At 37.8% G+C, this 10,230-nt stretch overlaps 1 protein-coding gene across 1 annotated transcript; it reads right to left on the reverse strand.

The window, feature by feature from the left end:
- Nucleotides 1–224: 224 nt before the first annotated feature.
- On the reverse strand, nt 225–9,879 carry LOC106133159 (protein-S-isoprenylcysteine O-methyltransferase). The gene is made up of 6 exons (XM_060947438.1): nt 9,503–9,879; nt 8,088–8,346; nt 7,349–7,458; nt 3,953–4,060; nt 2,368–2,512; nt 225–1,310 (listed from the first exon to the last, which is right to left on the reverse strand). Exons 1-6 carry the CDS (start codon nt 9,716–9,718, stop codon nt 1,237–1,239), a joined length of 912 nt encoding a protein of 303 aa, XP_060803421.1. The 5' UTR covers nt 9,719–9,879; the 3' UTR covers nt 225–1,236.
- Nucleotides 9,880–10,230: the final 351 nt, after the last annotated feature.

Below are 10,230 nucleotides of genomic sequence, written 5' to 3' on the forward strand. Positions count from 1 at the left end.
TTAAAGTATATATATTAAAAAAAATATCTAATAATTTCTGACTGTTATGTGACCTAAATAATTGTTATTATTACAGATAAATTTATTTTTATACAGAGTGTAACAAAAAGGGATTGGGCCTCTTTTGAGACTCAATGTGGGAATGAAATAAATATTTTTACAAAGACCATTTAAAATTTGTACAATCTATATTTATGGAGATCTGTGCACTATAATAATCTTCCCCCGCTGGCTTTCAAAACAAATTGTACCTTATTTACAATGTATCAGGTGACCAATATTTTCGAATTTTCACAAGGCATATCTTCCCTCCCCCTCTATCATTTCGTTTAACTTTAAAAATAAAAAGAGTAGTAAGACAAAATACCGTATAGAGGAAGAAAAAAATATTAAAAAACTGATTTCGAACTTCGGTAAATTCAAAGCTCTTTTTTTTCTGTAGCTGCAGTGTAGTTTGTTCCGCGGCTTCTTCTACACATGCGCTTTGGAAGCGGCAGTAGTTATAATTCGATTTCAGTGATGTGACGTCAATAAGTGATACCTTGTATCCAATTTTGAAAATATATCCATTCTATTCTACATTCTCATGTTATGGTAAGTGATGTTGATGATGAAGATGTTACATAACTATCCGAGAGATACCTACCCATTTATTCTACTATAGAATGTTAGTCAGTACTTGTCTGGGAATATAGACGCAGGCAGTTCACTCCACACCTCAGCCAATCGGAACAAAAAGGAGCTACCGAACCTTTCAGCTCGACTATTTGGTAATACATACACATATATAATCACGTCTATATCCCTTGCGGGGTAGACAGAGCCAACAGTCTCGAAAAGACTGATAGGTCACGTTCTAGCTGTTTGGTTTTAAGATAGAATTGAGATTCAAATAGTGACAGGTTGCTAGCCCATCGCCTAAAAGAAGAATCCCAAGTTTATAAGCCTACCCCTTAGTCGCCTTTTACGGCATCCATGGGAGAGAGATGGAGTGGTCCTATTCTTTTTTCTATTGGTGCTGGGAACCACACAGCACTATTTGGTAAACAACATTGGTATTAGATTATTTTCAAAAGTGGCCCAAAGGCTAACAGTACAATAACAACCAAAAGTATAAGTACCTAAAAGCCTTTAAATTACACCCTGCATAGAATTTACATATTCATCGTTATAACTTACAACCCATTTATATTTATGTATTTTACAAAAAAATATTTTGTGACCAGACGAAATGGTTTAATAACTCCAATGTTCCACTTTAATCTCTTGTTCCGTATTTTCAGGTACATTACCCTTGATGAAAGGCAATCCTGCATCAAAAATATAAATGATTTATCAACTATAAAACACTCTATACATTGACGGCCCCTGTGGCGCAGCGGTAGTACGCTTGTCTGTGACATCGGAGGTCCCAGGTTCGTATCCCGGTCAGGGCACGATGAGAAAAGATTTTTTTCTGATTGGCCTGGGTCTTGATATGTTTTACATTTTTATATAAGTATTTATTATAAAATATAGTATCGTTGTGTTAGTAGTATAGAAGTTGATTCACTTGGTAAGCACTGGGAGAGAATTTCCCGTATTTCCCGCGGGAAGTTAACGGAGTTTTAATATTTACGCGGGCGGAGCCGAGCATGTACTACGACATATAATTCCATTTAATTTTTTTAGCACAGGACGGGACCGCTCCATCTCTTCCCCATGGACGTTCTAAAAGTCGACTATGGGAATAATAGGTACATTCATCGAGTGCAGTTTTTTTTACCATGATCCAACATGGGTAGATTCCCCTGCAAAGGTTGCGGAGGTCAGGCAGGAGTAGCAGTCGTGGTGAAATGCCATGCGATCCCATGATGTCCTCAAAATGGCGACAAATTACACAGATTGAGTTAGCCTCAAAGTGAGTTCGAGACTTGTGTTACGAGATACTAACTCAACGATACTATATTTTATTATACCTATATAGAAAAACATCCAAGACCCAGGCCAATCAGAGAAAGTTCGTTTCTCATCATGCCCTGGCCGGGATTCGAACCCGGGACCTCCAGTGACACAGACGAGCGCACTACCGCTGCGCCACAGAGGCCGTTAAACATTAGATGCCAGGAGTCCCACACTCTCCCGGGTGAAGACACGGGAGGCAGTCCTTAAAAAGGATTTCCCCTTCGGAGAAAAAAAAGGGCACGTGTCGCTGCGTATAAAAACCTGACTCACCCAATCATGGATCAAGGTCGAGCGCACCCAGCTCTCGTCTCCAGAGACGTGAGGGCGTGACGTGACCTGGACTAAGAACCATCAGTGACAATGAAACCTGGAATAAGAACATCCTTTTTCCACCTGGACCAGCCAGGTTCAGTAAAGTATTACCTGTAGGCACTTTCTTCTGGTACTCCCTGTACTGGTTTCCGAAGAAAGTCAGCAAGGTCAGCTCCTCGGCGAAGACGCGCTCCCTGAAGAACACCCACGACACCAGCGCGTAGAACACCACGCAGACCGGGTTCAACATCACAACCTGATTGGTCAAGATTCAGGTCAAGAGTAGGTACCCGAAACCGCCGAGCTTGCATGAAGAGAGTTATGAATGTGGATGAAGCTAAGGAAGTATGCAGAGATCGTGGCAAGTGGAAAGATGTAGTCTCTGTCTCTCTCCCTCCGGGAAAGAGGCGTGGTTTTATGTATATATGTATGTACCTGATTGGTGGAAAAAAACAAAAGTGACAAGTTGTCAAAAAAAAATGTTTTTTATTCCTTAAAAAAGTAAGGGATAGGCTTATAAACTTGGGATTCTTCTTTAAGGCGATGGGCCAGCAACCTGTCACTATTTGAATCTCAATTCTATCATTGAATCAAACATGAACGTGGCCTTTCAGTCTTTTCAAGATTTTAGACTGTCTACCCCGCAAGAGTTAAAGATGTGATTACAAGTACGTATGTATGTTATTCCTTTTTTATTTGAGTTTGCATGTAGCACCATAAGCCTAATCTTGCTTACCACAAGGCAGGATATATTAAAAAAAAACATTTAATTAAGATAATTTTAAAAACCTGTACAGACAAATTTTACAACCCGCTAAAATATATTCGTTGCTGATTACGATCTATGTCGCTAGATGGCGCTTTTTTTATCAGAATAAAACCTTAATTTAAAACTCCAAGACATATTATCTGATATTTTCGTCTAGATGTTACAGTCAAAACATGTTATTGTGGAAGTCTATATATCTACATATATACATAGATATGCCTTTGTTTACGTCAAATGTGAATTTATCAAAAGATTTGACCTCTATATGAAAACAGGGTAGCAAAAGCTTAACAAAACAGGTACAGGGACAGGTCAGGGGGTCAACTACGTGTTGACCTATGCTATGTTAAAAGTTGTCAATCGATAAGTAATTTTTTATGAGTTTATACGATACGATAGGTACATACACATACATACGTATATGATTTCCGGTATGTAATTGGGAATTTGAATGCGTCCTACCCCAATTTTGCCCAATAAAAACAGATGAATGTGCCTATCCTCTTAGTCGCCTTTTACGACATCCGAGATAAAGAGATTAAGTGGTCCTATTCTTTTTTCTATTGGTCTCGGGTACCACACGGCACACTATTCAGTCTACCCGATATAGACGTAATATTATTGTATACTAGCTGTGCCAGCGACTTCGTCCGCGTGGAATAGTTGTTTTGGGCATCATTGAAGCCCTCAAGCATGAATAATTTTTCCCGTTTTATTCACATATTTTCCATTATTTCTTCGCTCCTAATAGTTGCAGCGTGATGTTATATATAGCCTAAAGCCTTCCTCGATAAATGGTCTATTCAACGCAAAAACAATTTTTCAATTCGAACCAGTAATACCTGAGATTAGCGCTTTCAAACAAACAATCAAACTCTTCAGCTTTATAATATTAGTATAGATAACGTAGTTTTAATTTCTATTTACCTGGGTGCCGACAGACCAGTAGAACCAGCCGACATAGCTCGGGTGTCTGAAGAAGGAATAAATCCCACGGGTCACCAGTACGTGGTCGGGACTCTTCTTGAACTGCACCTGTGCGGGTAATAATATACATACATACATACATATGGTCACGTCTATATCCCTTGCGGGGTAGACAGAGCCAATAGTCTTGAAAAGACTGAATGGCCACGTTCAGCTATTTGGCTTAATGATAGAATTGAGATTCAAATAGTGACAGGTTGCTAGCCCATCGCCTAAAAAGAATCCCAAGTTTGTAAGCCTATTCCTTAGTCGCCTTTTACGACATCCATGGGAAAGAGATGGAGTGGTCCTATCCTTTTTTGCATTGGTGCCGGGAACCACACGGCACTATAATATATAAGTAATAATATATAAGTTAATTACCATCGACAATTTGTTTTTTTCTTAAATGACTTACAAAACAGAGCACGTTCTCATTTCAAGTTTTTCTTTTTTTTTTATTTATGTTACGGCATAATTCCGGTATTTACAATCTACATACATACATATAATTACGTCTATATCCCTTGCGGGGTAGACAGAGCCAACAGTCTTGAAAATACAAAGTTAATTGCTTTCATTGGTTTGAAGAAGATAATAAATCTTTAATTTTTTTCATTAATCCAATTAAATTAATTTTATTTAGACTAACTCAACCCCAAATTTAAAAATTTTTATTCATTATTATGGGACTTTTCACATCACTTAATAATTGTCATATCTTTTGGTTTCACAACATTGGTTGTCGTCAAATAAATTACTTAAAACTAACTAACTTTACTGCCGCTTCACAAGCGTCAGTGCAGAAGAAGCGGTGACAAACTGCACTGCAGCATTAGCTTCAACAAATACAACGTATATATATTATGTACGGGACATTTATATTCATTAAAATACTGGTCGAATAACATAGATTGAGTAAGCCTAAATAAAAATAATTGTATTCAATTAAGTAACTGCCTACGCGCATATAATCCGTCAGAATTGTGCCGTGTGGTTCCCGGCACCAATACAAAAAAAAATTGGACCACTCCATCTCTTTCCCATGGATGTCGTAAAAGGCGACTAAGGTATAGGCTTACAAACTTGTGATTCTTTTTTAGGCGATGGGCTAGCAACCTATCACTATTTAAATCTCAATTCTACCATTAAGCCAAATAGCTGAACGTGGCCTATCAGTCTTTTCAAGACTGTTGGCTTTGTCTACCCCGCAAGGGACATAGACTTGACCATATGTATAAGTAGAATTGACACGCCGAAAAGAAAGCCGATTAGTAACCAATGATAACCGATCCGGTATGCATCAGTTATGTTTTTTTCTTAACGCAGACAAGCGGAGATAACAGTATTAATTATGACCCTGCTTGTCGCCTGGCCGTTCAAGTTACATCAACCTAGGTTGTTTAGGAAAGGTGCTATCTTAAAAAACAAACCTTGTTTTTAAACTTTATTATCAAGTCGGTTGCTAGCTTACATATTTATTACGAGGTCAAAGTTTTTTGTGGGACTTGGATAACTTTATTTCTATACTAGCGGACCCGACCGACTTCGTTCTGACAAAAATATTTGTAATGTCGCTGTATTTTGTTCTTGCCTATTTTATAATCGGGCAAAAAATTAAATTTGAAATTTAAATATGATTAAATTTGAATTTCGTACAGCGATAATAAAGTGCAAATTAAATATGACGTTTTGAACACACCTACGTTGTAAGACAACAGTGAACTTTGTACAAAAGCAATAAAGCTCAAATAGACTCTACGTTTTAGTTAGAAAACGTTTGTATAGTAAAAAGAAAAGGGCTGTTTTTAGGGTTTTCCGGCAATAATTCTATTTTATCTCCCCGTAAAAACCATCCTCGAACTTACACGAACATTTTAAAAAAAATTGGCCAAATTGGTCCAGGCTTTGTTGAGTTATGCGCTAACCAACACATCTAGCGATTCATTTTTATATAATAGGTAGTTGGAGCGTCCGTGGTCGAATCGGTAAGGTGCCCGGTTAAAATGCGTGATACACAGAAAGGCACAGGTTCAAATCCCACCTCGGCCATGTACCAATGACTATTTTCAAAGTAATTTACATTAGTTTGAACACTAACCGATGCTCTTACGGTGAAGGAAAACATCGTGAGGAAACCAGCACACTCAGACAACTGGATGTGTAACCATGGATCCAATACGGGTTAGGTTCACCTGCAAAGGTTGCGGAGGTCAGAGGGGAGTTGCTTCGTGTAAAAACCTTACTCACCCAATCTAGGATCCATTGTAGGATACCCCGGGCTCCTCTCCAGAAAAGGTGAGGATGTAACCAGGACTTAAGCCAGGAGAAAGATGGATAACTTTATTTCTAGATTCTGAACGCGACGTTTCGACTAATTCAATTTTCCTACTAAAATATTCTGAAAAATTTCGGTGAATGTCTGTCTGTTACGCTTTCACTCCAGAACCACCCACTGAACCGAATTTGATAAAATTTGGTACAGAGGTAGTGATGATGGTAATTTGACCCTGCGGATGAACATAAGCAAAAAAGGGAGGAAAAGGGTAAAAAAGGGGGAAATGGTAAAAGAAGGGACGAATGTCTGTATGGACACCAGAAGTAAGTTAGAAACTTGTGTTACAAGATACTAACTCAACGACACTATATTTTGTAATAAATACTTATGTAGATAAACAATCGATACCCAGGTCAATAGAGAAAAAGTTCATTTCTCGTCATGTCCTGGCCAGGAATGCGAACCTGGGACCTCCGTTGTCTCAGACAAGCACACTACCGCCGCGCTTCGGAGGCCGTCAAATACATAAATAAGTTGACGTCAATACGAGACACATTGTATCTTATTTTGATAACTAGCGTGCCCCTTCGTCCGCGTGGAATAGTTATTTTAGGCATCATTGAAGTCCTCAATGATGAATAATTTTTCCCGTTTTTTTCACATTTCCATTATTTCTTTGCTCCTTATATGTGGTTGCAGCGTGATGTTCTAAAGCCTAAAGCCTTCCCCGATAAATGGTCTATTCAACGCAAAAATAATTTTTCAATTCGAACCAGTAGTGCCTGAGATTAGCGCGTTCAAACAAACAAACAAACTTCAGCTTTATAATATTAGTATAGATAAATCTATTTCTTTATATATATGTGTACCTATATGCAACTTACGGACAAATTAAGGACGTCCTGGTAAAGGGTCAGGTCAAAAGTACCCGAAACCGCCGAGCTTGCATGAAGAGAGTTATGAATGTGGATGAAGCGAAGGAAGTATGCAGAGATCGTGGCAAGTGGAAAGAGGTAGTCTCTGCTACCCCTCCGGGAAAGAGGCGTGATTTTATGTATGTATGTATGTATGCAACTTACCGTGTGGTTGAAGTTTGTGCTGGCCGTGAACATGGCGAGCTTGCGGAGAAACTCGCCGCACACACAAACACACACGCCGATGTTCGACAGCCAGAACAGCGTCTTTATGCCTGATGGAAATATGAGAAATTCACGAAATTACAATTGATGCCTCGATGATGATCGATGTCTTTATCTGTTACGACGCAGTCAGAGCCGATAATCTCGAAAAGACTAGAAGGTCGCGTTCAGCTGCATAGCTTAATGACTCCGATCAACTATTTCTCAACTATGCCTAGACTATGCTTCGACTATACCTCGACTATGTCTCAACTATATCTGATTTCAGATTCAGATAGTGACGGAGTTGTACATTTTACGTGCGTGTAAGTGCCTCGAAGTAAGTTCGAGACTTCTTACTCAACGATACTATATTTTATAATAAATATTTATAGTATAATTGAACATCCAAGACCCAGGCCAATCAGAGAAAGTTCGTTTTTCATCATGCCCTGTACGGGATTCGAACCTGGGACCACCGGTGTCACAGACAAGCGTACTACCGCTGCGCCACAGAAGCCGTCTATAAACATAGTTTTGCACTTTGGCCAAAGATTTAAGTCTACATCAATCAATCAATCAATTTATTGTCAAACATAGGGACAAAGATACAGTTGTTGAATAATAATACATATCATACTTACCTACCCCTCCGGGAAAGAGGCGTGATTTTATGTATGTACGTATGTATCATACTTACCAGGACACAAGTAATATTCAACACCAAACTCGATCCAACTGGCCACAGCAGCAATCCAGTACTGCACGCTATGATTCAGTATGAATGAATCCACAGACAAGGTCCGCGGGTTCGTCAGAGCCACGGTCATGAACTCTGAGAAGTGGAACCCCGAGAAGACCATGAGGTAGCGGCCGAAGATCCGCCAGCCGTCTTCGAATGTCGCCAGGTGGATCCCGGTAGCGAAGATAGTGCCGAGAAAGGTGGAACGGACTGATACCTGCAATGGAATTTGGAATTCTTATTTCTATCTCTCTCTAACTTGGGATTGTAGACAATGGGCTAGCAACCTGTCACTATTTGAATCTCAATTCTATCTGGAAGCCATACAGCTAAATTTGCCTGTCAGTCTTTTCAAAACTGCTGGCTCTGTCCACCCCACAAGGGATATAGACGTGATTATATGAATGAATGAAAATGAGACCTAGCTGAGAAAATAAAATATAATTGATTTGAATATAAGTTTTTGTGGAGTTCAACACAATATCCATTTTTTGGGGTTAACAAATATTCATACTTTTCCTACATAATCCAAACAAGGAGTAAAATCATCTAAAGAATTACTAAATTCAATCGAGATTTTAATTTTTTAATTTATTTATAAGGTTTATAATGGGAAATGTTTTGTGAAAGAGTATGTATTTTTTTTACTATATTAGAAACAAAAATTAAATTTCATATCTAAGGAAAAGTAAAAAAAAAAATACATATATACATACATAAAATCACACCCCTTTCCTGGAGGGGTAGGCAGAGACTACATCTTTCCACTTGCCACAAAAAAAATGTGCAAGTGAAATCATACAAGATTTAGAGAGTCCCAAGTCATACAAGTACAAAATATTTTTTTTATTAAATGTATGTTGAGTTAAAGAATTGTGTTATTTTCTACTCAACAATACTATATTAAAAAAAAGGTTGCAAACACTTGATTTTCCTCATGATATGACTAGGTATCAAACTGGAACTGGTGGTTTAGAGGCAGGATCACTATCCTGCTCCAAACATGCCATTAAAAAAACCCAAGTTCCAACTAAAATCTTAGTTCAGTTATGATTCAGCCAACTATTTTTTATGTTGTTGATTTTGGAAAAGTTTTATGATAAATAATATGAAAAACTGAATTTTATATAAAAAAAAATTGGAATAATTATATAATATGTATGGAAAGACCGTATAAAGTGGAAAGTTTAAATCTCTACCCACTCCTCTGGGTAAAGGGTGTGATTTCATGTTTGTTTCCATGTTAAAAAATTCTTTAAAATCTGTTAATATTTGCTGGTTTATGGCATCGTGCCTAATAGCCCAAATAACAGATTTTTCGGAATAGTAACTTGAAATTCTAATGAAAGAAAACAATAAAAACAGGTGTTTACCTCATACAAGAACCCTTTGAAGCAATACCGTAAAATGAAATTAAATAAACAGAAATAAAGGGCTGGACCCCAGTATTTCAATGCCCAGAGCTCTGCAGAGAAGCCCAACGCATTGCCGGAGAAGAATGAGGCGGAAAATATGGAAACTGATAGAAGAAAACACACTAGTGCTTGCCTCCCAGCAGGGCACACATTTCTCAGTGACGGCGTATCCATTTTAAATTTTAGATATGTATTTTTTTGCTCAAAAGCGCGTCTGCTATCCGCCAAGAGTAAAATACATTCTGGGATTGTGAATTAAAGTAAAATAGGATAAAATCACAACAAAAACATTTAGATTCTCATTTACATTAGTCAGTCATATTTTGATGACATTGACATCACAACTGACACTAGTGATATTAACAATGACATTTCATTCACTGTCAATTTTTTTACAAAAGTGCGACATTGTTATTTATTTATTGTATGGGTAATACTGTATTTTCTAATTGGTAAGTAAGTAAGTAAGAAAGTAAATGCTTTATTGTTCACAAAAGGAGTACATTACAAATAAAAACAGTACAGTACAAAGGCGGGCTTATCCCTAAGTGGGATCTCTTCCAGCCAACCTGACAGTAAGAGGATCATAAACAAAATTGAGGCAAGGGTGAACAACAGTTCTTTTACTAGAGTTATCCTTAAGACACAACAATTATATACGTAAAATACAAATAAATAAATAAAGA

This window comes from Amyelois transitella, chromosome 13 (genome assembly GCF_032362555.1).
Source record: "Amyelois transitella isolate CPQ chromosome 13, ilAmyTran1.1, whole genome shotgun sequence".
Classification (NCBI taxonomy): Eukaryota; Metazoa; Arthropoda; class Insecta; order Lepidoptera; family Pyralidae; genus Amyelois; species Amyelois transitella.

Excerpts from the sequence above, each read along its gene's own strand:
- LOC106133159 (XM_060947438.1), bottom strand. The coding sequence starts at position 9,718 with ATGGATACGCCGTCACTGAGAAATGTGTGCCCTGCTGGGAGGCAAGCA. Across the intron at positions 4,061-7,348 it reads GCACAAACTTCAACCACACG|GTGCAGTTCAAGAAGAGTCC; the intron begins GTAAGTTGCATA and ends TTACCCGCACAG. Across the intron at positions 1,311-2,367 it reads CCAGAAGAAAGTGCCTACAG|GATTGCCTTTCATCAAGGGT; the intron begins GTAATACTTTAC and ends TTTTTGATGCAG.